Genomic DNA, 27,895 nt, shown 5'->3' on the forward strand with positions numbered 1-27,895 from the left:
TTCCCTCAATGTTAAATGCACATTTTTTTTTGTAATCTCAGAGCTTGGTTTTAACTCTTAACAGTTTTCTGAAATATCTATTGAGAAACTGAGTGGGTAAAAAGTACTTCCGGAATCTAAGTTGCGGGTCGCTGTTGAGTTTTATTGCTAGTGTGATGTAACCCATCTTCCAGGTAGTTTGCATGTGCATGAGTGTTTTTTAATTTTCTCCATGGTCATGATTTTTCTCTCCCTCTCTCACCATCATCCCCTCCCCCTGTTTTGTTGCCCTTTGGTTTCTTCCATCTCTCTGTCCTCCCCTCCAAACTGCTTGCCTCATCCTCCTCTGGACTGTTCCATTATCTTGTACTGGGGGGGTTTGACCGTTCTCAGTTCACTCCCTCTGAAAACCTCCAAGAGCGATAGAGGTAGAACTCTGAAAAAGGTTGCACGGTAAGCATGGATGCATTTACTAAAATTGCATTTATTTCTGAATATCTTTCTTTAAAATGTGTGCTTACATTGGATAATATAGGTTAGCCCCGCCTCTTTTCTACACTCTCTTACTACCATACCAGTTAAGGGTGTTTTCGCACTTGTACTTTAAAGGGTTAGTTCACCCAAAAATGAAAATTCTGTCACTAATTACTCACCCTCATGTCGTTCGACACCCGTAAGACCTCCGTTCATCTTCGGAACACAAATGAAGATATTTTTGTTGAAAGCTGATGGCTGAGAAAGGCTTCAGATAGGCCTCCATTAGCATTCAGTACATTTACACTTCCAAGACCCATAAAAGGCACTTAAAACGTCGTTACAAAGTCCATCTCACCACAGTGACTCTACAATAATTTTATGATGCGACGACAATAGTTTTTGTGCGCAAAAAAAAATCTAAATAACACCTTTATCCAGCTTGTTCTTGTCTTCCGTGTGTGCCTCCACGACGCATGCGCGAGAATATGACGCAGATCCGGCATTCGGACACATAACCCAGAAGAGATTTGTTTACAAGCAGAGGAAGACGCGCGTATCTAAGCTGTTGGATTCTACATTGATCGTGCTTTAGGTCTCGGCGTAGTTCTCAAAATGGGGTTAAAGTGTGCATTTCATGGATTCCCGAACCCCGACGCTACGTCATATTCTCGCGCATGCGTCGTGGAGGCACACACGGAAGACAAGAAGAGGTTGAATAAAGCCGTTATTTTTATTTATTTTTGCGCACAAAAACTATTGTCGCCGCATCGTAAAATTATTGTAGAGTCACTGTGGTGAGATGGACTTTGTAACGATGTTTTAAGTGCCTTTTATGGGTCTTGGGAGTGTAAATGTACTGAATACCAATAGAGGCCTATCTGAAGCCTTTCTCAGCCATCAGCTTTCAACAAAAATATCTTCATTTGTGTTCCGAAGATGAACGGAGGTCTTACGGGTGTCGAACGACATGAGGGTGAGTAATTAATGACAGAATTTTCATTTTTGGGTGAACTAACCCTTTAAGTGCTGATTGAGTGGCTTTGTCATTAGAGTTTGGTTTGTTTGTTTGCTGTGAAACCTGAATGGTTGTTCCCAAGTCTGCTTGAAAAGGTTCTCGACTGCAGTTCATGTGGACTCGAGTATGATTCACATTTGGTACGAATGCAGTCTGGCCTAATTTTTGCATGTGAACCACTAATCTTAACATAGTTTGTTGTTCATCATCGACTCTGGATGACTGAAATGTTAAAAAATGTGGGCTGATGGGAGAGGGATGGAATTGAACTTGGGTTCAGATCAAGCAAACAAATCAAAGTGTGAAAACAGTCTTTGTAATTATAAATTCAGTATGCCTGATTGGTTCCTTACTGAGCATGTGACCTGTAATTACCCACCTCCATGCTGTGGCCTTTGGACAGTCTATTTTATGTTATTTGTTCATAGACTTAATATAATATACAATTAAATGCCTCAAAACAGGTTCCTAAAGCTGTTGTTAGCGATATAATTTATCTTTCCCTGAGTTTTGTCTTTCAAAACTTTTAATAACCTTTATATCTCAATGTTATTTATTGCTTATGATCTATATGTGTTGTTTATTTGTTGATTTGTGTTATAGGGAGTTTACGGACTACATCTCCCGATATAAGTCCTTCTTCAATATACTTCCGGAGGCGTTGTGCGAAGGAGAGATGGGTGCCGACGAACTCACGTGTTGGAGTGGAGACGACGTGGTGAAAAGGTGAGACATTCAGGGTGTTCAAACAAATTACTTTGCGCTGGAAATTTGTTACTTGGAGTCTGGTTAGGACAAGATGGTATGTGTAAGTGCAAAAAACATTGCGTTAAATTTAGAACAAAATATTACATTTTTTTCTTTACCCTGTGTAAAATAATCACTTAAACCAGCCTCAGCTATTTTGCAGGTCTTAGCTGGTCTCGCTTAGCCTGGTCATGCTGGTCTGTTGGTTAGTTTTAGAGGGGTTTTGGGCACTTTTCAGCTTGACTAGGCTGGAAGACCAGGGGCCAGTTGCATAAACTTAAGCCAACTGTGGCCCGGTTTCACAGACTGGGCTTAGATTAAGCCATGATTAGGCCTTAGTTATATTAGGACATTAAGTAGCTTTTTTAAATGTGCCTTAGAAAAAAAAATGACTGATGTGCATCTTGAGAAAAAACAATGGCACTGACATACCCTATATTGCCAAAAGTTGTGGGACGCCTGCCTTTACATGCACATGAACTTTAATGACATAAATTGGGTTTAATATGGAGTTGTCCCACCCTTTGCAGCTATAACAGCTTCAACTCTTCTGGGAAGGCTTTCCACAAGGTTTAGGAGTGTGTTTATTGGAGTTTTTGACCATTCTTTTAGATGCACATTTGTGAGGTCCGGCACTGATGTTGGACGAGAAGGCCTGGCTCGCAGTCTCCGCTCGAATTTATCCCAAAGGTGTTCTATCGGGTTGAGGTCAGGACTCAAGTTCCTCCACACCAAACTCGCTCATCTACGTCTTTATGGACCTTGCTTTGTGCACTGGAGCGTAGTCATGTTGGAACAGGAAGGGGCCATCCCCAGACAGTTCCCACAAAGTTGGGAGCATGAAATTGTCCAAAATGTCTCGGTATGCTGAAGCATTAAGAGTTCCTTTCACTGGAACTAAGTGGCCAAGCCCAATCCCTGAAAAACAACCTGACACCATAAACCCCCTCCACCAAACTTTACACTTGGCACAATGCAGTCAGGCAAGTACCGCTCCCCTGGCAACTGCCAAACCCAGACTCGTTAATCGGATTGCCAGACAGAGAAGCGTGATTCGTTACTCCAGAGAACACGTCTCCACTGCTCTAGAGTCCACTGCATCAGACGCTTTGCATTGCTCTTGGTAATGTAAGGCTTGGATGCAGCTGCTCGGCCATGGAAACCCATTCCATGAAGCTCTCTACGCACTGTTCTTGAGCTAGTCTGAAGGCCACACAAAGTTTGGAGGTCTGTAGCTATTGACTCTGCAGAAAGTTGGCGACTTCTGCGCACTGTGCACTATAATACCACTAACAGTTGACCGTGGAGTATTTAGTAGCGAGGAACTTTCACGAATGGACACAAACTGCACAGGTGGCAAACTATCATGGTGCCACGCTTGAATTCACTGAGCTCCTGAGAGCGACCCATTCTTTCACATATGTTTGTAGAAGCAGACTGCATGCCTAGGTGCTTGATTTTATATATCTTTGGCCAAGGTAGTGATTGGAACGCCTGCATTCAATGATTTGGAGGGGTGTCCCAATACTTCTGGCAATATAGTGTATTTTAAGATATGTCAGTGCAAGTTGTTTTCACTGAAGACAGCTCAAACATGCATTTTAGTCTGGGACTAGGCTTAAGCCTCGTCTGTGAAACCGGGAATTTGTCTTAAGAACTAGTTTGACCAACTTGTAGTTAACCAAGCAGTAATCGGTTTTACTTTTCCAATTCCAAATAGACTAATCTACTTGTTTATGTAACGGAGTTAAACAAATTAGGACCAGTCTTGAAGGAAAAACATTAAATGACTAACTTTTAACACTAGTCTAAGCAGTCTATGTAACCAGCTGCAGATTAGGTGTTTTTTCCGACAGGGTAAAGCCGAAGTTATACACTCAGTTGTTTGCCGGGTCCCATCTGGCTAGGGTCTGGTATGTGCATGTGGGCTCTCAAGAAAAAAGAAACACATCATTGCAAATAATCACTCAGGAAAGTACAGATGGAAAAGCCAAACACACCCACAGAGCTCCTCCATTAACGAGAAATTACCTTTGAGCCACACTGACTGACGCCTAATAGATTTATAACAAATCTGTTGCCCCTCAGAGGGAAGTGTTTACTTTGAGAATGGATGTCTGGCTCCAATTTCATGCCTCAAAAGATAACTCACCTTAACGACCAATGACAAACGACTTAACCGACTTAAGGCAACATAGAGGATTGCTGTTGCATTAACAGCCAGGAGTTGTTGAAGATGCCAGGTTTTGATTTCTTTCTTTTTCCCCCCTTTCCATCTCACTCTGTCTCTCATCAAATTCTTTGTCTCCGAGTGATTTGGGGTGGTCGAATAGCACCAAGGCTGTTTTGTGGTGTTTGTGGCCCAACGAAAGTCTCTTTCTCTCACATCCATCTCTCTCTCGTTCTCAGAGAGGTCACGCGGCAAACGACGATCTGTATTTCATTTCCCTGTTGGCTTCACTTCTTAAGCACCATCAGCAGAACATGCAATTATGACAATATTCTCTCTTTTTCTCTCCCTCACTCACACTCGTTCCGTCCCCTCGTACCCAAATGTGGTTGCCCCTCCTCTCGTCAGTCTCTATAGTAACCAACCAAATTCTGGTCATCATGGAGAGAGAGAAAAATAGGGCGATGGTTAAAAAAATCATCTATATATGGCTCTCCTCCATGTTAATGTCCTTATTAAAAGTAGTGGCATGGTGTTAGATGGTATTACTATGGTACTTTGATGTACAGTATACTATGGTATTGAATTATCTGTAGACTATTTAAATACCAAAGTGCAAAGTACTACAGCATTATGTATAATTTATAATAATTTTAAAACAACAGGGGATTAGCAGTGTTATCTGAATAGAAAAGTTATTTCTGAGGTGGAGTGTAAATTCGATTTTAGTGTAAAATTACAAACAAAAGGAGTGGATACACAAGGAATGTGTATTAAAGCAAACAGGGTCGGTTTAGATTTCATGTTGACTTAAAGCAGCATGTAAGGATTGTGATCTCCAGTATAACACACGCTCTCTACTGCAGTCCAAAAAAAGATAGGACCCCCACCCCCCCCCACAATTAACCAGTCTTTGAAATGTGGCTTAACAATTTGTTTCCAACAGAACAGTCTGTCTGTCAGCTAGATGCAGAACAGAAACAATACAAAAATATTTGTAGCATTTTTTGACCATTTGGAATGAATGTGAATGTCTAGAATGTCGTTTAGACCTGTTAGAAATCAAATAAAACCACTTTGCGGTGGTTTTAGCTGTAATTTTCATCAGCTTAATGAATCATCCAGGGACGCTGTCTTTGATTCCATTGGATGCTCTTTCACATTCGGGTTGGTGTTACTCCAAGCTCTCTGCTGTTTCCAAGAGTCTCACTTTGTATCCTTTTAAAAATGTGTCCGTTTTTCACCACAACTCTTAATTAGTCGGAGGATGCGGTGTAATGGCTGAACATCTGGGCTGGGAACCAAAAGGCTGTAGGTTCAAATCACTCAAGGGACAAATCCATAAACCATCACCGTCCCAGAGTCATTTGGATAAAAAATATGTTACAAGACTGCTACTTAATGGCTTCTACACACCAGAGCTCCATTGTGGACGCCAAACCAATGGATTAAATGATAATCTAAATTTCCAGTTTCGATTTAGATAGGTTCTTTTATTCTGAGATTTGATCCCCGCTGGTTCCAGAACTACCAGAATAACCTCCTGAAGTACATGATTTCCATCCCATCCATCCCCATCCCCTCCCATCCCCTCCCATCCCATCCATCCATCCATCCATCCATCCATCCATCCATCCATCCATCCATCCATCCATCCATCCATCCATCCATTCATATCCCCATCCCTCCATCCATCCATTCATCCATCCATCCACAACCCATCCGTCCCGTCATCCATCCATCCATCCATATCCCCATCCCATCCGTCCATCCATCCATCCATCCATCCATATCCCCATCCCATCCATCCATCCATCCATCCATCCATCAATCCATCCATCCATCCATCCATCCATCCATCAATCCATCCATCCATCCATCCATCCACATCCCATCCGTCCCGTCATCCATCCATCCGTCCCGTCATCCATCCATCCATCCATCCATCCATCCATCCATATCCCCATCCATCCATCCATCCATCCATCCATCCATCCATCCATCCATCCATCCATCCATCCATCCATCCATCCATCCATCCATCCATCCATCCATCCATCCATCCATCCATCCATCCATCCATCCATCCATCCATCCATCCATCCATCCATCCATCCATCCATCCATCCATCCATCCATCCATCCATCCAAATCCCCATCCCCATCCCCATCCCCATCCCATCCCATCCGTCCCGTCATCCATCCATCAGTCCCGTCATCCATCCATATCCCCATCCATCCATCCCATCCGTCCCGTCATCCAGCCATCCCATCCGTCCCGTCATCCATCCATCCCATCCGTCCCGTCATCCATCCATCCCATCCGTCCCGTCATCCATCCATCCCATCCGTCCCGTCATCCATTCATCCCATCCGTCCCGTCATCCATCCCATCCGTCCATCCCGTCATCCATCCCATCCGTCCGTCCGTCCATCCATCCATCCATCCATATCCCCATCCCATCCGTCCGTCCGTCCGTCCATCCATCCATCCATCCATGGCCGGTTACAATAAAAAGAACGAGATGTGATTAATCACTTGACAAAAAAAAATATCCATGGAGTCAAAGTCAAAGGGGTCTTTTTTGTTGGTCATGAGTTTGGAACAACATCACAGTGAGTAAATGACGACAAAATCTTTAAGTTTTATTCACACTAACAAGGATTTCATCACTGTAGATCACTGTACTTTTTTTGTGTAAATGTAAAAACAGGTGAACTCCACAGTCTGCTCTCACAGTTGTAGTCACTGCATCATGTCATTGCTCATTTGAATGAAAAAATAAATAAATCAGTACAAATTTGTCACTTGTTTCAAATCACTAAAACTCCTTGAAACAAATCGCTGTCAGTGTGAAGCAGTGCTAGCCAGAAAGGAGAAGTCAGAAGTAGACACGAAGACAAAAAGACAAGACTCAAAGACCAGAGGGATTCCTGGTGTTACAGTGCAGTGACAACCACTGAAGGTGAGGTGTGGATGGGGTCGTCCTGCAGAAGAATGCAGGGAGGTCTCTCAGGGGCCGCTGTGCTGAATCTGGGTCCCCCGCGGCCTGGAGCCGGAACAAAGGGCCTCCTGTGAGCTCTGTGTGGGAAACAGTGGAGGAGAGAATCCCAACGCCCAGCCTGGGAATGTGCCCTCTAAATACATGGAGCAAAACCCATACAGAGAGAATAAATATTGCACACACATGGATGTTAGACTGTCTCTTTCTCTGTAATGCTGTCACATCGCTTCATCAGTCAAATCTATGTACGTGAAGGTTCATGTTCAGGCGCAGATCACTTCAAAGCATGTCAGAGGGGATGGTGATTTGATTTCTCATTTGTGTTCGACTCTTTCACGCTAGGCTTCTGGAAATGCTCAGCAGTCGATATCAGACATGAAACGACAACAAAAGCGATTGTGTTTTTGCGTGTATGTGAGTGTCTGTCCATTGTGTCCATGGTCATGGTTCTGCAGGACTTGGGGATGTTTGGTCAGAGATTCTGAATGCCACATATTTTTATGCCCTCACGACAAACCAGTTGTTTACCATTCACACATCTGGAAGCGATTCAGTCACCCTGATCTGCTCTCTCTCTCTCTCGCTCTCTCTGTTTCCTTCTTTCCTCTTACTGACTATCTCAGTTCCTTTTTCTGTCTCTTCCTCTGTGTGTGGCCCTCATCCACTCCACAGATCACACACCAGAGACACATTTAAAGTCGTCTTCGATGAAGACTGTCATGGTGTTGATAATTCTGATTTTGTGTGTCTGTGGGCTGAGAGAAATTCTGGTAATGGTGATGCTCAATATGACGGCTTTAGGAATAAAAGTCCTTCCTTTAGATAAAAAAAAAATCCAATTGCCTTTTGGGTTAGCAGATCTAAATGTTTTGTAATTTTGGTAACACTTTAGTTTAGGGTCCAATTCTCACGATTAACTAGTTGCTTATTAGTATGCATATTACTAGGATATTGGCAGTTTATTAGTATTAGTATTAATAAGTAAATTTTTTAGGATTTTTTTTGTTTAAATTTTTATTAAAATTTTGTTCTTTTGTACCCGTGACTGACAGGTGCCTGCTTTCAAACCCTCACATTTGAATAATTGCTTGAAAAAAAAAATATTTTCCATTATTTAGTTAGCATATAATAATAATAATAATAATAATAACGATGATGATGATGATGATATGATTAATCGCATCCAAACTAAAAGTTTGTGTTCACATAATATATGTATAATATGTGTATAATTATTATGTATATATAAATACACACTCATTCATGTATATACTTAAGAAATATTTGCATGTATATACTGTAGTGTATATATAATTTATCTTATATATAAAAATTGTTTAAAAAATATATAACATATTTTTCCTAAATATATACACGAATGAGTGTGTATTTATATATACATAATAATTATACAAAGTACACACACATATATTATGTAAACACAAACTTTTATTTTGGATGCGAATAATCTCGATTAATTTCCCACCAGCACTAAATTAATTATTTTTATAATTATTAGTAATTTTAAAAAAAATTAAGGAAAAAAGTTTTTATTTATTTATCATAATAAACAATATATTATGCAGAGTTTCCATTTTTTTCATATATTTAATTTAATTGTATTAATAAATATTGATTATTTTAATAATTTATTAATCTTCTGTTATTTGTTCTGCAAAATACTGCAAATACTTGAAGACTACATGCTGTTTTTAGTTTTAGTTTTTCCAAAAAGTAATATCAGTATGTAACTTTCAAGAATTATATTCTTAAATTCCAAAAGAGTATTTTGGGATTGGTGTTGTAATTATATAAAAAGCTAGATATTATATATAGCTTTATTTAAAAACAATAGAAGTCTTTGGTATGTCCTCACTTGGATAGCTAGTTATAAGTGGTCATATTGAACAATGTAAGTCAAGTCAGCTCAGTGCACACTGGGATAGAGGACACCCGACCCATTCCCATGACCCACATACAGACTGTGGACCAGAACACACACGCACAAGCAAGATTTGAGTAGGTTATTGTCTTCGGTCGCTACAGTCACATTGACAAATGGAAAGAAAGCTTGCTTTCAATCACATTTTAGACAGGGTTTTTTTAGAGGCAGGGTGTAAAATTAGCTTTAATTGCTTTTTTGTAAAGTTGATTAGCCCTGACAAGTGTGTTTGTAGTTCCCTATCAAAGCTTGTTGCTTTTTTTTCTCTAACCTTTATATTTGCTTTGTTCTAATTAACAACACTGTTCTCACATCTTTGTTATGCACTGCATTCTGGAACCCGTGAGACTAGCACGTTCTGGAACGTGCTTCTGGCGAAAGGACAAAAACAATCCTCCCCTTATATAAGACCCTGAATTTAATTATGTGAATCAATCCGGGGAGGGACACAGACAATTCTATTCCACATTTCATTCCAGAGACGCATGGCTGAATCAGATCTGATAACATCACCTCAGGGCCCTTCGGACGCGATACACACATGGTGTTGAAAATCAGAAGTTCGTACAAGAGATGGGCGAGACATTACAGACTATTCAGCGCCAGGGATGTAGTATAGACGCGGAGTTCATTTGGGAGTTAGTCAGTCTGGTTGGATTTTTGACCTCGTAGAGAGAGAGAGAGAGAGAGAGAGAGAGAGAGAGAGAGAGAGAGGGAAAACAAGTGGGAAATATGTTGAATGTAATGCGGCAAGACAAAAGAATTTTAAAAATGTTATCGTTTTTCATTTGCCCAGACCAGAAACATTTCCCCCGGCTGAATATTGGCCACATGTTGTTGTCGTGTTAAAATTTATTGGATGAATGTTTTGTTTTTATCTGAATATATTTGTGAGGTGAAATTCCTTTAGGCCTGCATGATTTCCTTGCCTTTCCAGGCTGGTTTATGTAGGTACTGGTCTAGCCGGTCAATGTAGTCGAATCTAAATTAAAGCAGTACATTCTGAAATATTTTGGTGTCACTTTACAATAAACTTCAGTGTTAACTTGACGAAGGCTTTACAAAATTTGTTCATCTTTATTCCTACATACAGGGCTTGAAATTCAATATTTTGCTCACAAGCCTCTTTTTGGTTTCCCAAAGTTACTAGCCACTCAGCATTTTCACTGGCCACAATTTTGACATCGAGACCATGGGAAAAAATTGCCATATATATATATATATATATAATTTTTTTTTTTTTTATATATATATATTATTCCATAATTTTGCAGCAGGTATATTAGGCTGCTGTCACTTTAAGACCTGACACACTGATCCATTTTACTGTTACACAAGACTGGCATTTTGATATTATTTTGTGTGTATTTTACTGTTTGAGCACAATAAGGAGTGGAAAAAGAACTCAATTTAGTACTGAGAGGCGGCTTTATGTGCGCAGACTTTGGGGTGTGAGCACCAAATCTGTGGGATTGCGTTAAGTCATGCACAATATGTGCAATCCCACACCAAAAATCAAGCCCTGTAACAGCAAAAATATTCATCCAGAGCAAATGAAAGGAGTGAGTGAGGGGAGGTGGGTTTGTTTGTGTCAACTCACTGATGAGAGAGCAAAATTCTGCGGAAAATTAGTGTTGGAAGCGTTTGAAATATTTCAGTAATGATGTGTATTGAAAAATCTTTATTTTTGACAACACTACTTGGCACTTAGTTTATTATTTCAGATGCCTTTTTAAAAGACTACAATTGGAAAATGTATATATTGTATATACATTTCAACCCGTCAAAATGCCTAGTAGGAGTGACTGCATTACATGCCACTGCTGGAATTTACCCGCATTTGGCCAGTTGGCGGGTGTTAATTTCAAGCCCTGTCTACATACTGTATATTAATACATTTTTAACATTTAAATTTATATCAATTATTATTAATTAATGTATTACGAACAACCACAAATTAACAACAATAGTACACTACCATTCAAAAGTTTGGGTCAATAAGATTTTGATTTTAATTTTAATATTGAAGTCTCTTTAATAAGACTGCATTTATTTGATATATGAAATATTATGATTTAAAATAACTATATTTTCATATATTTTAAAATGTAATTTATTTAAAGCAGAATTCTCAGCAGCCATTACTCTAGTCTTCAGTGTCAAATTACCTTTATTTATATAGCACTTATAGAATAGAGATCATTTCAAAGCAGCGTTACAAGAATAAATATGAAAATAATGATGCAAAAAGAGTTCAATTCTGCTGTAAAGCAGCTCGAAAAAGATAATGGTGTCATTTTTCAGCTGAAGTCAGTTCAGTGTTGATTCGGTTCAATAACTGCAAGATCATTAATTGCCACATTTTATTTGGTGCTCAAAACATTTCTACTTATCAATGTTGAAAATAACTATGCCGTTTAATATTTTGTGGAAACCATGATTCAGTTTTTCAGGATTATTTGATGAATATACAAGTTGAGAGGACAGCATTTATTTTAAATAGCAATCTTTTAATGCATCTTTGCTGAATAAAGATTTATACAAATGTGTATAAATACATTAACTTTAACCTAATGCATTAAGTAATGTTAATGAATTAAACCTTATTATAAAGTGTTTCCAATGTATGAACTAATCAACTCTTAAAGCTACACTATGTAACTTTTCCGTCCACTAGAGGTCGCCTGTTCAAAACAAAGGCATAGTGTGATGACGCCACGTTTGAGTGCTGAATCTTGGACATGTGGTCTTCACCTCACAGCCGGTGGAAAAGAGTCAGGATAGGACTCGGGCAGAAATCATGTTCATGGATGCGATTTTTAACATTACTGTAGTATGAAGCAGAGCAGGACCGAGTGTTGTGGAGCTGAGCAAGGCCGCAGGAGCGATTGAAGAGCGGGACTGTTATTATGGCATAGTCGCCGGCGGGACTTTTATTATGACACGGTCGCCGGTGCCACTTCCTCTTTTCCAGTCATGAGTATGAGGTGACGCAACTCTGTTTATCGTATTAGATACATCTGAGTGTGTTGAAAAGGAAGTTATGACGTTCGCTCGGCGGCTGCTATGACACTTGTTCACACTGCAGTGAGAGTACAGCGTTTCTGCTAAATAAAACCGGAAACCGAGGCTAACGCAGATATGACGCAATCGACAGGCAACTCCCTCAAACGCATAGCTCACACGTCCCGGTTCCTTGGTTAAAATAGCAATTTATCACGATTTACAAATAGTTAGAAACATTTGGGATATTCTAAGTACTCAACTGAACAAAATATATAACACTGGGCTAGTGGTTTTTTGATATTTTACTGCAAAAATCTTACATAGTTCACCTTTAACCAAGACCAAAATAAGAGTAGTTGTATAATCGAAGCTGCCTTCTAATATATTTCTATCTGCTGTGCTTGCAAATCAACAATCTGCTTCAATTTGCTTGTTTAGCATTATTGTGGAACCAAGTAAATACATTTATGGCGCCAGTATATTTGCAGCTTAGATGTGGCTTCTGTTCTATGCAAAAACAATTCTAAATAGTGCTTTAAATATTGTGTGGGGTCCCCCACATAGTGCTGGCCTCCCATGGGTGTCCAATGCTCAGTGGTTATAATTCTGGGAAGGAAATTTGGAGGTTAGACCTCTTAGAACTTCATTTGAATGCCCCTTTGACTTTTGTAATCGAAAGACAGGACTTTGTTTCCTAGTCACAATGTTGAGCATTGCGATTTCCCCCATTCATTTGTCCAAATAATGGACCACTAAATTCAAATACATTACATCATCTAGTCCACTTTTGTAGCGAAGTCACATGGAACTCCCCCTTTTCGCATAGGACAGAGCAGCTATGTATCAAAGGAGTGATGATGCGGTGAGAAAGAAAGATGAACAGCAAACAGTAAACTGGACGGCAGAGACTCCGAGTCATCAAACAGTGTCTTGGAAATCAAATAAATACGAGAGACTGGGATCAGAAGGGAGCCCTGGAGGAGATGAAAGGGATCAGTTTTCTGACACCTCCCCGTGGGCAGATCTGAGAGCCAGAGGAGCGGGACCTGAGAGGGGAGCGTCTCTGGGAGAAACTCACAGGCCTCCTCCAGAGCGCTGACCTTAAAGACGCTTCCTGTTCCTGCTTCTGCTCGCTTCATTAGCTTTGAAAATACTGGAAAGAAAGAATAAAAGTATAGTGGAGAAAAATAGGAAAGTCTTGCTGAAAAGACAGCTTAGAGCAGCATGAATGTCCAGTAGGTACCAGTGAACAATAGCCTGTAGTCAACAATTCGGATGGAGGAAAGCAGCAAATCACAACAATTGCTGGTGACCAAAAAGGTACCTTCCTAGTTAAGGGTAGTCAATAAGATTGGTGGGCACACCAACTTCTTGTGTATTGCTGGTCTAAGTTGGTCATTTCACTTTTCTTTCTCTATTCTCCACTTATTTTTAAAGCTTATGAAGTTAATTTCAGCTGGCGAACAAGGTTAACTAAGATAGTCATGCTAGTTAACAACCAGAATCCCATTTTGGGGTCAAGAATCCAGAAGAGTACATTTCTGGTTAAGCTAGAAGCCTGGTTCTTGTGTAATACTGGTCTAGAGTTTGTCATTTCAATCTTCTTTTTCCTCCCTCTTTTATTCTCTTCCTTACTCCTCACAGCTAATGAAGTGAAATCTAGATGGTGAAACAGGTTGACCAAGGTAGCCTTGCTGGTCATGCTATTTGAGAAGCATGGTGAGGACACAAGCTTTAGGGTAAACTGGTCATTTCAACAAGAAATCTCTTTCTCTTTTCTTGTCTCTCGTCCTGTACTTCTTTCCCCTTCTAACTAATGGAGCTGTTGAAGCAGATCGACTAAGATAGCCATTCTAGTTAAGCTAGTTAACAACCTTGGTGAGGACACTGAACATCATCATGTTTTTTTGGGATTCAGCATCCAGAAAAGGCTTCCTGGTTAAGCTAGTTAAGAAGCCTGGTGGGATACCAGCTTCTTGTGTAATACTAGTCTAGGCTAAGTTAGTCATTTCAACTTGGCTGACCAAGGTAACCTTGCTGGTTATGCTAGTTAAGAACACTAGCTTTACAATAGCTTTACACTCGGTAGTAGTCCAAACGGGTCATTTCATCAAGAAATAGCTGCATCTGTTCTCTCTTCTCATTCTTTTCTACTTTTTCCTTCTCTCCTTTTCATAACTAATGAAGCTGGCAAAGTAGGTTGACTAAGATAGTCATGCTTGTTAACCTAGGGTACAACACTGGCATGCCATGAGGATTAAAGCTAGTTAAGAAGCCTGGTGGGATACCAGTTTCTTGTGTAATACTAGTCTAGGCTAAGTTAGTCATTGCAACTTGGCTGACCAAGGTAACCTTGCTGGTTATGCTAGTTAAGAACACTAGCTTTACAATAGCTTTACAATCAGTAGTAGTCCAAACGGTAATTTCATCAATAAATATCTTCCTCTTTTCTCTCTTCTCATCATTTTCTTCTTTTTCCTTCTCTCATTTTCATAAGTAATGAAGCTGGCAAAGGTTGACTTAGGTAGTCATGCTTGTTAACCTAGGTAACAACACTGGCATACCATAATCACATTTTGTGGTCCAGCATTCCAAATTTTTTTTTTGTTGATACCCAACAAAGTACCTTTCTGGTTAAGCTAGTTAAAGGCACAATGTGATTTAAAATATCCAAAAAACACTACAACGTTATATATTCTGTTGGCTTGTGTACTTACATTATCCCAAATGTTTCCAAGAATGTTTACATTTACATGTATGCATTTGGCAGACGCTTTTATCCAAAGCGACTTACAGGGACCTTATTACAGGGACAATCCCCCTCGAGCAACATGGAGTAAAGTGCCTTGCTCAAGGACACACTGGTGGTGACCACTGGGATCGAACCAGCAACCTTCTGCGTATCAGTTCCATGGTTTAACCCCCTCTTCCCTCTCCCGTTTGCAGCTTGTTCAGAACTCAGCTGCCAGACTTTTAACGGGCACTAAGAAGAGAGAACATATTACTCCAGTTTTAATTGAACTGCATTGGTTACCCATATGATATAGAATTCAATACAAAGCGCTGTTGTATGTTTTTAAGTCTCTGCATGGTCTAGCCCCTGAGTATGTTACTGATTTAATCAGCCGCTGTCAATCCAGCAGGTCTCTGCGCTCAAATGATCAGTTGCTTCTTGTGGTTCCACCAACACGTTTAAAATGTAAAGGTGACCGGGCTTTCTCTGTTGCAGCTCCTAGGCTTTGAAATAACCTTCCTCTGTCTGTAAAAACCTGTCCTACATTGGGTGTTTTTCAGAGTGCGCTTAAAACTTATTTGTTTTCCTTAGTATATGATATTGCTTTGTAATTTGTGTATGTCATATGTTTGTATTGTTTTTGTGTTTTTTACTTTTTCTTGTATACCTCCTGTACAGCACTTTGGTTCCACTTGTGGTGTTGAAAGTGCTTTGTAAATAAATAAAGTTGAAGTTGAAGTTAACCCACTGGACCACCATGGTTTAAATCCAGAGAAATAAGCAATTTTAACCAGGATACGGACCGTGTCCATGCATTGCCTATCAATGACATCCACGTTACCCTCAATTTCCGGTTTTATTTTGTAGAAACCATGGAAACACCGAAGACGCTTTAATATATTATGTGTTTTATTAGACAAGTGAGCAACTGTTTGAATACATTCATCGACAGAAAACGAATTATTGTTATATAGCTCAAGACAGTTAGTTTTATTGTTTAAATCTCGTTTTCTTGATTTGCCGTGAGTACCATGTTTTACCATGCCTAATATTGATCTAGCGTACTGCATTGTGCAACAAGTGTCTCTTAGTAACCGCTGAGCGAACGCACAGAGTAGCATTACAACATAACTTTCAACACACTCAAATGCATCTAATATGATAAAACAGTGCAGCGTTACCCCACACACGCATGAGCGGAAGAAGCGGAAGCGGTCGTCTGCTAGCCTGGTCCTACCAGACTCTCGTACATTTAATTTGTACAGAGAGTCTGGCAACTCTCCAAGCGTTAACTTCCTTGAAGGCGGGTAATCTGTTGAAGTTTAAAACTATTGGATCTGCCCAGAGCCACTCTGGATCTGCCATAACCAATCGCTAACGTTTGGTCGTGAGTCGTGACGTATGTCATCTCAAACTAACGCACAACATCAACGTCAACGTTCTCAGCCTCTCCCTCTGTTCGCTGATTGGACCGGTTAAAATTTGATCGGAGAAAACCAGAGAATATACAGCAATCCCAGACAGAATACTGAAGGAAAATGAAAATTGAGCGGAAATACGTTGGAGGGTGGAGCCAGGCTAGTCGTCTGCAGCATAATAAAAGCTCAGCAAAATCAAGGCGTCATCAAGCTACGCCTTTGTTTTGAATAAGTGTCCTCTAGCTGCGAAAAATTACATATTATGCTGGTGGAATACCATCTACTTGTGTAATAATAGACAAAGTTGGTAATTTCAACAGAACTATCTACTTTTTCCTCTTCTTTCTCTTGATTAGCCTTGCTTGTTATGCTTGTTAAATAGCCTGGTGGGGACACAATCTTTCCATTCAGTGGTAGTCTAAACTGGTCCTTTAATCAAGACTAAGCTAATTAAGCTTGTGAGTTAAGGAGCCTTGTGAGGGCACCAGCATCCTATGCTATGTCTTAAAAAACAGAAAGAAAGAAGGCGAATCAAGGGAGGAGAATGCAGTAGAGGAGACGTTATGAAACAAAAGCTCGTATTTGTTTTCGCAGGGTAAATGAAAGGCCCGTCCCAGCGGTGTCCTTGACCCCCACCTCCGCCCTTCTTTGTATGACTCAAACGCTGGTGTCATCTCAGCGTCTGTGTAAGCCTGAATCTTTCCCCAGACAGCTTTACCCCGACACACACACACACACACACACACACACACACACACACACACACACACACACACACACACACACACACACACACACACACACACACACACACACACACACACACACGCCATCCACCAGATGGGCTCCAGAAACACCATCCTGCCGCCCCGTCTCACTGTCCGATGACACATTCCTTTATTTCATGAGAGTTACGACTCTCAGGATACTCCGCAGGTCTGTCCTCCTTCCTGCACGCCTCCGTTTATCCTGAGTAATTAACGATGGCAGACCAAACGGGACTCTTTTCTCTCTCTGTGGATTTAGTGGAGCAGAGCAGATATTTCCCACACACACTTGCAGGGATTTGAGATTATCACACACACAGACTGTCTTCAGTTTTTCTACCTGGAGGGAGTCCATTTATTGGCACTTGCTAAGGCCATCATCACTATTTCATAGCTGGTAACCTCCCACAACACCCTATATCATGGTGGTGATTTTTACATGAGCAAACACTCTCTTTTTTCCCCAAATATAAATATATATTTTGTTTTTATACTGTGAACCCCCCCCCCCCCCTTTGAGGCATTTATTCTTATTTGTATTCTACTTTTTACATTATTTTATAACTTTTTCATGGCACCCCAGTCTAAAAACCCTTGCTCTAAGTCTAAGGTATAACTGTGGAGGTGGAGAACTCTGGGTGTGCACCTGCCTGTAAGTGCAGCCAGCTGTCTGTGTGAGCTCCATGTGGAATTCGTCATGCGTGTCCTGTTATTCTCAGAGTTTATGTTCAGTCGCTCACATGTACAGAAATAGCTGAATGGTGTGTGGCCTTGTAATCTTGGAACCACATTCTCTCTGTTTGGATCAAAGAGAAGGTTCTCAATATTTGTATGCATGCATATGTGTGTACAGTATATACTGTACTTTTGGATCGTAGGAAATGTCCATGGGTAGTTTTGCAGCTTCCCCATGTTTTATTTAAATATCTATGGTTACCTACAGATTCAACAAATTGACAAAACAGTAGATTTGAACTTGAACACACAAATTGATGACTCTCTTACCCACAATACATGCAGTGAACCACATGTCTTGGAGGAATTTTCCAGACCTGAAAGCAATTAAACTAATTCTGCAAACTGCCTTTCCCACAATTACTGTTGCGCACCACACAAATCATTTCTTTTTAATGAATTCAAGAATTATTCAATGACCTTCAGCCGACCGGATTCTTTCAAAAGTCATCTCACTGCTAATATTAATATCCATGAATGTTCCTAGCCTCTTTTTCCTATATAAAACAAATTTTGATATAATTAAACAATTGCCTATTTATACACTTCCATTATCATTTTCAATAATTTTAATTAGAATTATTGAAAATGATAATTGTTATTATTAAAATTATTTGCATATTATATACAATTTATGTTTTTTTATGTTTATTATGTTAATATCTTGCTAAAATATATATATTTTGCTAAAAGTGTTGGGACGCCTGCCTTTACATGCACATGAACTTTAAAGACATCCCATTCTTAATCCGTAGGGTTAAAATGGAGTTGACCCACCCTTTGCAGCTGTAACAGCTTCAACTCTTCTAGGAAGGCTTTCTACGAGGTTTAGGAGTGTGTTTATGGGAATCTTTGACCATTCTTCTAGAAGCGCATTTGTGAGGTCCGGCACTGATGTTGGACGAGAATGCCTGGCTCGCAGTCTCCACTCTAATTCATCCCAAAGGTGTTCTATCGGGTTGAGGCCAGGACTCAAGTTCCTCCACACCAAACTCGCTCATCCATGTCCAGTCATGTTGGAACAGGAAGGAGCCATCCCCAAACTGTTCCCACAAAGTTGGGAGCATGAAATTGTCCAAAATGTCTTGGTATGCTGAAGCAACAAGAGTTCCTTTCACTGGAACTAAGTGGCCAAGCCCAATCCCTGAAAAACAACCCCACACCAAAATCCCCCCTACACCAAACTTTACAATTGGCACAATGCAGTCAGGCAAGTACCGTTCTCCTGGCAACCACCAAACCCAGACTGACACAGAAGTGTGACTGGTCACTCCAGTGAACACGTCTCCACTGCTCTAGAGTCCAGTGGCGGCGTGCTTTACACCACTGCATCACACGCTTTGCATTACACTTGGTGATGTAATGCTTGGATGCAGCTGCTCGGCTGTGGAAACCCATTCCATGAAGCTCTCTACGCATTGTTCTTGTGCTAATCTGAAGGCCACACAAAGTTTGGAGGTCTGTAGCTAACTGACAGAAAGTTGGTGACTTCTGCGCACTGTGCTCCTCAGCATGCGCTGACCCCGCGCTGTGATTTTGCGTGGCCTACCACTTCGTGGCTGAGTTGCTGTTGTTCCCAGTTGCTCCCACTTTGTTAGCCTGGATGCCACCCGAACTTAGCCCCGCCCACAACATTTTAACTCTGGCAGTTCGGTCTGGACTTGATCCGTAGAGAAGTAATTATGCCCGAACAGAAACTGTTCGGACCAATGAAATTGTCAGGGCGGGCTTTAGACGATGATGGACAGATGATAAACAGTAACATAATCATCCACGTCACCAAAGAGCGATTGGGTTGAATTTGTTCTAATCCTAAACTGAGAACTTGTTCGTATATGCATTCACCTTTACTATTTCTCTCAGAAATGATGATTGTGTTGGTAAGTACTCTGTGTATCCTTAAATTCTTTTTCTACAACACCGGCAAAGATCGTTTACACTCATCTTTTTCTTCTAACGTTACTTCCAGCGTGCGGGCAGACAGGGTTGCCAAGTTTTTACAACAAAACCCGCCCAATTGCTACTTAAAACTAGCCAAAAACAAGCCCAATAGCTTTCCGGGGGGGTTCTCCGGAAAAAAAAAGGCATTTGGGGGGTAAAATATGTGTTATTTAAACTAAAATTCGCATTCCCGGGTCAGTATATCACATAATTGGGGTCGCTTCAACCCACGGATTTGGCAACACAGTGCAGTTGAGTTCTGTTCTTTTGACAACTAACGTTATGCGTCGCTCCGTTGCTCTGATTGGTTGTAGGTCTATCCAATTGAGGTCTTTCCTGGTTCGGTTGAAACACGCTTCATAATCACAGCCCAACGGAGCAGTATCAGACTCAAATTCTGACTAGGATTGACTACCATCGTCAGGCTACCACTTTGTTATAATACCACTAACAGTTGACAGTGGAATATTTAGTAGTGAGGAAATTTCACGAATGGACTTATTGCACAGGTGGCAACCTATCATGGTGCCATGCTTGAATTCACTGAGCTCCTGAGAGCGACCCATTCTTTCACAAATGTTTGTAGAACCAGTCTGCATGACTAGGTGCTTGATTTTATACACCTGTGACCATGGAAGTGATTGGAACACCTTAATTAAATGATTTGGAGGGGTGTCCCACTACTTTTGGCAATATAGTGTATATTAGTATACCTTCATGTATTCATAAATGTAAATATGTGTGGCTAGTTCAAACCAGCTCATGATCAAATCTAGTTCAGTTTAGTTCCTTTGCATTCCTATTAGTTTACTCAAGCTCATTTTGTTGCACTATTTTCTTTCCGCATGTTTCACAGTTCTATTTTTAACAAAACATTTCCATAATGGGGTTCCAGAATTGTTCCCCAATCATTGTCAACAGTTTGACTGTTGACCTACAACAGATCAGCTACCTTTTGTTATGTACAGATAAATGGTCTCAAAGCTAACACACATGGACTACAAGTCACAAAGCTCACAGTGCTTGAAATTATGGGGTCTTTAAATGCGTGTGATGTCCATAGACTTGCCATCTGCTGGTGTGTTAAAGTTTGTCTCTGGAAGTGTGGAGGTCTGTTTCTCTTAACAGTGAGACAGGTGTGTCTGAGAGTGTGTATGTGTGTTTTGTGCTGGTTTTACTGGATTCAGAAGAGAACTGAGATAACAGGCACACTGGCCCAGAAAAGAGACTACACTGTAAAAAAAAATTAAAACTGAAAAATTATACTGGTAATTTTTTTGCCAGGACATTATACAGTAATTTTACAGATTTAGTAATTGAACCCTAAAACACAACATGGTGCATTGCAGCATTAAAAATACAAGTAAAACACCTGTAAATAACCAATATGGAAAATTCCTTCATATATATATATATATATATATATATATATATATACAGTAAATTAAACCCTATTTTTACAGTGTACAGATATACAGCGGTACAGCATGGTTTTCATTCCTGTGTTAGAGAGCTAAATACAGGTGCGTTTTAGTTATAAATTGTGACAACCTTACTTTACTAATAAACTGACACCCTTTTTTCTCAGGTCTCACAACTGAATTTTAAAAGTGAGTGAGGAAAAGTGAGGACTGCAGTGAACAACTAGTTGCCTGTCACCTTGTAGTGTTAGTATAGTCACTCTGAAATGCACATATTTGGGCTTGTTTTCGAGTGATGTTTTGATGGGTGTTTTGGTCTTCCATCGCTCCCATTAGTGGTTTTGGCATAATTTAAAATGTGGCGTAATTTTGGTGTAATAAAAAAAAGCTGTTGGTCAACATAGATTTGCAGAATGAATCTGCCCCTTGATTGGAATAATTTATTGAATTACATAATGTCAGTTTTTCAGATTTTTCCAGTGTTATGGAAGTTGCAGTTTTCACTGTCTCTATGTTTACAGACATTATATTATGAATAGAAAGGGACTTGACATCAGTTATTGGTTCCCATGGACAGTATTCAAGCTGCTGTTGTTTTGAATGGTTCGAGACACAATCCATTAGTAAATATGGCTGTCAATCCCTGACTTTGTGATTGTAGCCAGAGTTTGACTGTGTCTGGTGTTTAAAGGGGTGGTAAACCACGATTTCACTATTCTAACTTTAGCTAATGTGTAATGTTGCTGCTTGAGCATAAACAACATCTGCAAAGTTACAACGTTCAAAGTTTAAAGCAAAGGGAGATATTTGCTTTTAAAGAAATCAGTTTCTAAGAACTACAGCAAACGGCCAGTAGGCGACTACACACATTCCTCCAGGGTTGGTGACATCACCAGGCTCAATATTTACATAAACCCCTCCTCCGAGAATATTAAATAAGGGGGGGTGAGGCCATTTTGTATCGCGGCGCTGTTGTGGTTAGTAGGCTGGAGTGTTGTTGCCGCGATGCCAAGGAAACGCTGTTATTTTCATCCGGATTGCAGGTCTGGGGTACTTGCTCTGTTCAGCCTTCATTGGGACGGGGGTGCGTTGCAGAGCGTTTAACATACAGCATGTTATATGCACGTGTGTTTGAGTCAGCGGGGAATCAGGCGCGCGCGGGGCTCCCTGCAGCACATCCACGGAGGAGAACATCCACCGTCTTCACGATTTCAATGCCAGATTTGCACAACGTTAGCTGCGTGAAAAAAACACTGCCGGTGCGTGGATGCATGACGCGCGCGCTGCACATTTCACGGAGGACAACACAAACTTCCACAAACTTCGCGAGTTCAATACAGGATATGCACAACGGCTTGTCCTGAAAGCTGGATTTACAAACAGAAGCTGTTTACGGGCCACAACCTGTAAGTCTGATTTATTTTTCATCGATGTGTTTTCCTGTAATAGGTTGTAGCAAGGAAGTAAACAGATGACAACGCTGTTCTGCAAACCAGTCTGTTAAATGCTCATTCATACTTAACGTTATCCGACGAACACCTATCGTTACAAACACTAACGTTAAAATCTCAACAGCGAACCTGGCATTAGTGTAAATGATTCTTTGATTAGAGCTTTTATGTATTGTTTATCTACAGGCATGCTAAACATGCTTCTGTGTGTGATTTGGCTAACTTACTAGTTAAAGCCAGTGCTTAGTGTTTGTTTTGGGTTAGTTCTTGTGACAGATATTTGGCTATAATCGTTCTAAAAATACAAAAGTTAAAGTGCCATTCAGTAGCGATCATTATAGATCCGCAGTCTTTACTCTTGAGGACTGAACAGGTTCTGCTCGATCATCTTCACTCAAATGTTCTGGGTCTGATTCGGGCTCAGATTGGTATGGTTTTATTGACGCCGTTGTTTCTAACACTGACCAAAGCACAGCCTCCGATAAAGGTAAGGGGCGTGACGTTTCCGACATACGTGCACTGCGGTTAGCGAATCAGAACACACTGGGCCAGCTAACCAATCTGAGCCCATCGCGTATTTTTGAGGGACTGGCTTCATACAACCCGGAAAGCATCAGACCGTTTTACAAGGAGGGACAGAGCAGTGTAGAATAAAGGTCAAATATATGAAAAATAAGGCAATTTTTTTTTTTAAACGAAGCATGAACACATGTTACAGTGCACCCCACAAACACAGTCAAGCCTTCAAAAGAATGTGTTTTACCACCCCTTTAAAACGTGTCACCTACCCCTTCATTTCATGTTGTACAACTCAGTACTAAACTAGACTTAATCTCTGTGAACATCTGCTTGTTTAGAGACAGAAGTATTCTGCAGTCAACTGCTGGGATTGAGTGACTGAAAATAAAGCCTACACTGCCATCCACAGGCTAATACACTGACCACAAAAAGCCACACATTTACTGCATTATGCAAATGCTATTTTTATTTAACAGTATATATACACACTACCATTACAAGAAATCTCTTATGCTCACCAAGGCTGTTTATTTGATTTAAAAAAATAAAATAAAAAAATAAAGCGTGATTATTGTGAAATATTATTACAATTTTAAATAATTTTCTGTTTTAATTTATTTTAAAATCGAATTTCTTCCTGTGATAGCAAAGCTGAATTCTCAGCATCATTACTCCAGTCTTCAGTGTCACATGATCCTTCAGAAATCATTCTAATCTGCTGATTTTTTTTGTTGTTGTTGTAGAAATTGTTTTCTAGAAAGTTCAAAAAAATAATTTGAAATACGAATATTATGTAACATGTCTTTACTGTGACATTTGATCAATTTAATGCATCCTTACTGAATAAAAGTATTTATTTCTTTCTTTCATATAAAATCTTCTGCATGTTCTCTATCCTCTGCATCAAACCATAGTGTTTACATTAAAAATGCTATGATGATCTTGTCAGTTGTGATCAGATTTTTTCAGCAAAACTTTGCAACTACCTTTTTTACCACTAGGTGGCAGGAGAGCACCTTTACACTATTACAGAGTACTTAGAAGGGGTTTTGGGATACTTTTTGAGTGTAAATCTTGGAGTTAACACATTTACTTTATTAAGTCTTGGTGCTCATGCAAGAGATGCCAAGTTCTTTTCTGACCCGTTTCCTCTCTCTATCCAATACAATCCCAATAAATAAAATGAAAACAATGTTTTTTTTTGTTACCAGACAAACTGTCCCTGTGCTGTTCTGACCGGTATTTAGCTAACAATTTTAGGCAGCTTATCTGCATTGATTGTATATGTTTTTTTGTTGTTTTTGTATGGCATACATGTCTGACCTGTTTCGTTGTTGCCTCTGACAGTCATTTCTGAACTTGAGAGGTGTTAGCAGGCGTGCATATGTCCATGTGTTTAATTCAACGGCATTCTGCCAAATTTGCCCCCAGTCATAACATTTTGGCCACTCAGCGTCTGGCATCGGCCAGTACCAGCTTGAAGCCACTGGCATCACTTTGATGCTGGCACAAGCTGTGCACATCTGGCCTGTTGTTACTAAAAGGACACAGTCAAACAAACAGGCATTCACTCTCTCTGTCGTCCTTTCTGTTTGTGCAAATAACATGTTGAGGTGTAAATGTGAAAGTGAAAATGTCATGGATATTCAGTGTGATTTTGTTGACGTGGCATTTAACACTCTTTACTGAAGCTAGTTTTCATTGTACAGAGGTATATTTGCGAATATCGAATGCATGCATTGATAGTTTGCTATCGATATATGACATTGGTGGAAAGCCTGCTGAGCAAGGGATTGAACAACCTTAATTATGTATGTATGTATGTATGTATGCATGCATGTATGTATGTAATAATGTATGTATGCATTACAAAGACTTCTATTGTTATATTTTTGATTTACTGAAGTGCCAATATACCGTCTGTACTTAGACTGTATAACTGGAGCACAGTGATAATGATTTCATATAGTATAGTGGACTGTTTCTGGTTTGTGTTTTCCAGTATTCTATCTGATTACATTGTAATCCAGATGTGCTCATGGAAACAAGCTCTTACATAAGTGTGTTTTTAACATTTTGTGTGTGTGTGTTTGTACTCAGACAAGCGAGAATAGTATGAAGACACATAAAGTTGTTTATTAAGTCTGAATTTGACTTTTTTTTTCTTATATCCGAAGAAAGGACTGAAGCGTGAAATTGTTTGAGTGCAATACTTTTGTACTGCAATAGGGGGCGATAAAGAGACTAGTTTGATTTGCACCTCAATATAGTTCAAGATAGCACATTGCTATTATTTCTGAAGGATATAGTATGTAAACTCAGTGTATTCACCAAAATGACATACTACATTTGTTAAAATATTTAGCATAACATTGAGTTGGTCTGTCTGTCTGTCTATTGTTCCATCCATCTATCTATCTATCTATCTTATGGGGTTGTGCCAGATTTGTTCCCCAGTCACTGTGTTAACAGTTTGAGAGTCGACCTACAACAGATCAGCTACCTTTTGTTATGTACAGATAGCTAACACACATGGACTACAAGTCACACAACTCTATGGGCTTGAAATGATGGGGTCTTTAAATGTGTTTGATGTCCATACTTGCCATCTGTCGGTGTGTTACTGGAAGTGTGGATGTCTGTTTCTCTTAACAGTGAGACAGGTGTGTCTGAGAGCGTGTATGTGTGTTTTGTGCTGGTTTTACTGGATTCAGAACTGAGATAACAGGCACACTGGCCCAGACAAGAGTCTACACTGTAAAAAATACAAACGGAAAATGATACTGGTACGTTTTTCACCAGGACATTATCCAGTAATTTTCCAGGGATTTAGCAATTTAACCCTAAAACACAACACAATGCATTGCGTTATTCGAAATACAAGTAACTAGGCATGTGCCGGTATCAAATTTTCATGTTGCGATTAATTGCTGAAGCTTTTATCACGGTATACGGTATTATCACGATATTTAAAAAAAAAGTTGCAAAAAAAGTGTTGTCATACTATAACAGGTTTAAAAACTTTCTTATAACAAAAGAACCAAACATTTAAATACAATAAAGCAATACACAAAAATGTATAAAGTAAACAAATATTTGAAGATTAAAGTGCTAAAGAATTATAAAGAACAATAGGTAACACTTTACAATAATGTCTCGCCAGTTAATGCATTAACATTAACAAAGAGCGAATAGCTAAATTTTTACAGAAGTTATTCTTCTTTGATAATGTTAGTTTAAAAAAGCAACTGTTAGTGTAAGCTCAGGTCCATTAAATAATACAGTTACAACTTTTGATTTTAATAATGTGTTATTAAATGCTGAAATGTACATTTTAACTAAGATTAATTTAGAAGTATTTTTCATTTTCAGTTTGTTAATGAATGAACTAATGTTAAATAATGGAGCCATATTGTAAAGTGTGTGATTGAACAACAGTCATGTCATTTAAAACTTTAAAAAAAAAAAATTAAGTTTGAAAATGACTTTACGTCTTTAAGTATTAGGTTATGTGATGACGAGCACCAAATTGTGGTTACTGGGGAAACGGCTGTATTTCTGCTGTTCCATCAGCGCCCTCTGCTGTCTGAAAGTGAATGTGCACTTCAGTGCGCCTTCCGCCATGTGCTCGGCTCATGAACGGTCTGTTTACATCAGTGTGCGTTCCTCTTTGACGCGTTGTTCATTTTAAACGGTTGATGGGTAAAGTATTCTTAAAATACATTCTAAAAATCGGAATAATTCGTAATAAATAATTATTCACGGTATTTTGAAGTGCCCACGATAACAATATTGTGCATGTTCATTATTGCGGTATATCGTATTACCGTTTACCGGCACATGTCTACAAGTAACATACCTGTAAATAACCAATATGGAAAATTCCTTCATATATATATATATACAGTAAATTATACCCTATTTATCTATCTGTCTCTCTATCTGTCCATCTGTCTGTCTGTCTGTCTGTCTGTCTGTCTGTCTGTGGCTCTTATTCACATTTCTTTGTGTTTCTCTCTTTTTCTCTCTGCCTAACTCTCTCTTTAGGGAGTAAGTTTAAAAGTTCCCTAGCTTTGTCCATGCATACTCAGGAATGTGTTTTAAATCCAGTGCTGGAAATAGTGCAGCAGAACGACTATAGATAGAACGAGAGGGATGCAATCTCAGGCAGTGACATCATCCGCTGCATCTAAATTATTAGTGTGTGTACAGTGTGTGTACAGTTTGTGTGTGTGTGTGTGTGTGTGCGAGTGTGTGAGAGAGAGACTAAGTGATGGTGTGTGTCAGTCCGCAAATGGGAGGTCTGGGTTTCGCTTCCGAAATTCCAAAATAATTGAGAACACATCTCAGTGGATTTTCACCTCCACACACACCCTCATTACGGTGTTATCTGGAGCTCATTGACTGCTGTATGCCACTGACCTGTGCAACATTATGAGGGAAACAGTGAAAGTGAAAGAGACGTTAAAAACACTGGGTTGAGTTCAAAGAACAGGAAGTTCTCTGCATGGGGCGTCACCGCTGACCAATTAATGCCACATTCACAGGGTCACACACACTAGGATGGG

At 39.8% G+C, this 27,895-nt stretch overlaps 1 protein-coding gene across 2 annotated transcripts in view; it reads left to right on the top strand.

Annotated features, from left to right (window-relative positions):
- Positions 1-27,895, top strand: part of gpc5c (glypican 5c) — a 217,465-nt gene that overhangs the window by 83,959 nt on the left and 105,611 nt on the right. The window contains exons 5-6 of one of the 2 annotated variants that reach the window (XM_079819171.1): positions 373-432; positions 2,075-2,197. In XM_079819171.1, the coding sequence (XP_079675297.1) occupies positions 373-432; positions 2,075-2,197 (183 nt within the window). The remainder of the gene's footprint in view (positions 1-372; positions 433-2,074; positions 2,198-27,895) is intronic. The other variant, XM_079819172.1, reaches the window with a different exon arrangement.

The sequence above is a fragment of the Gobio gobio genome, assembly GCF_949357685.1.
Source record: "Gobio gobio genome assembly, chromosome: 6".
NCBI lineage: Eukaryota > Metazoa > Chordata > Actinopteri > Cypriniformes > Gobionidae > Gobio > Gobio gobio.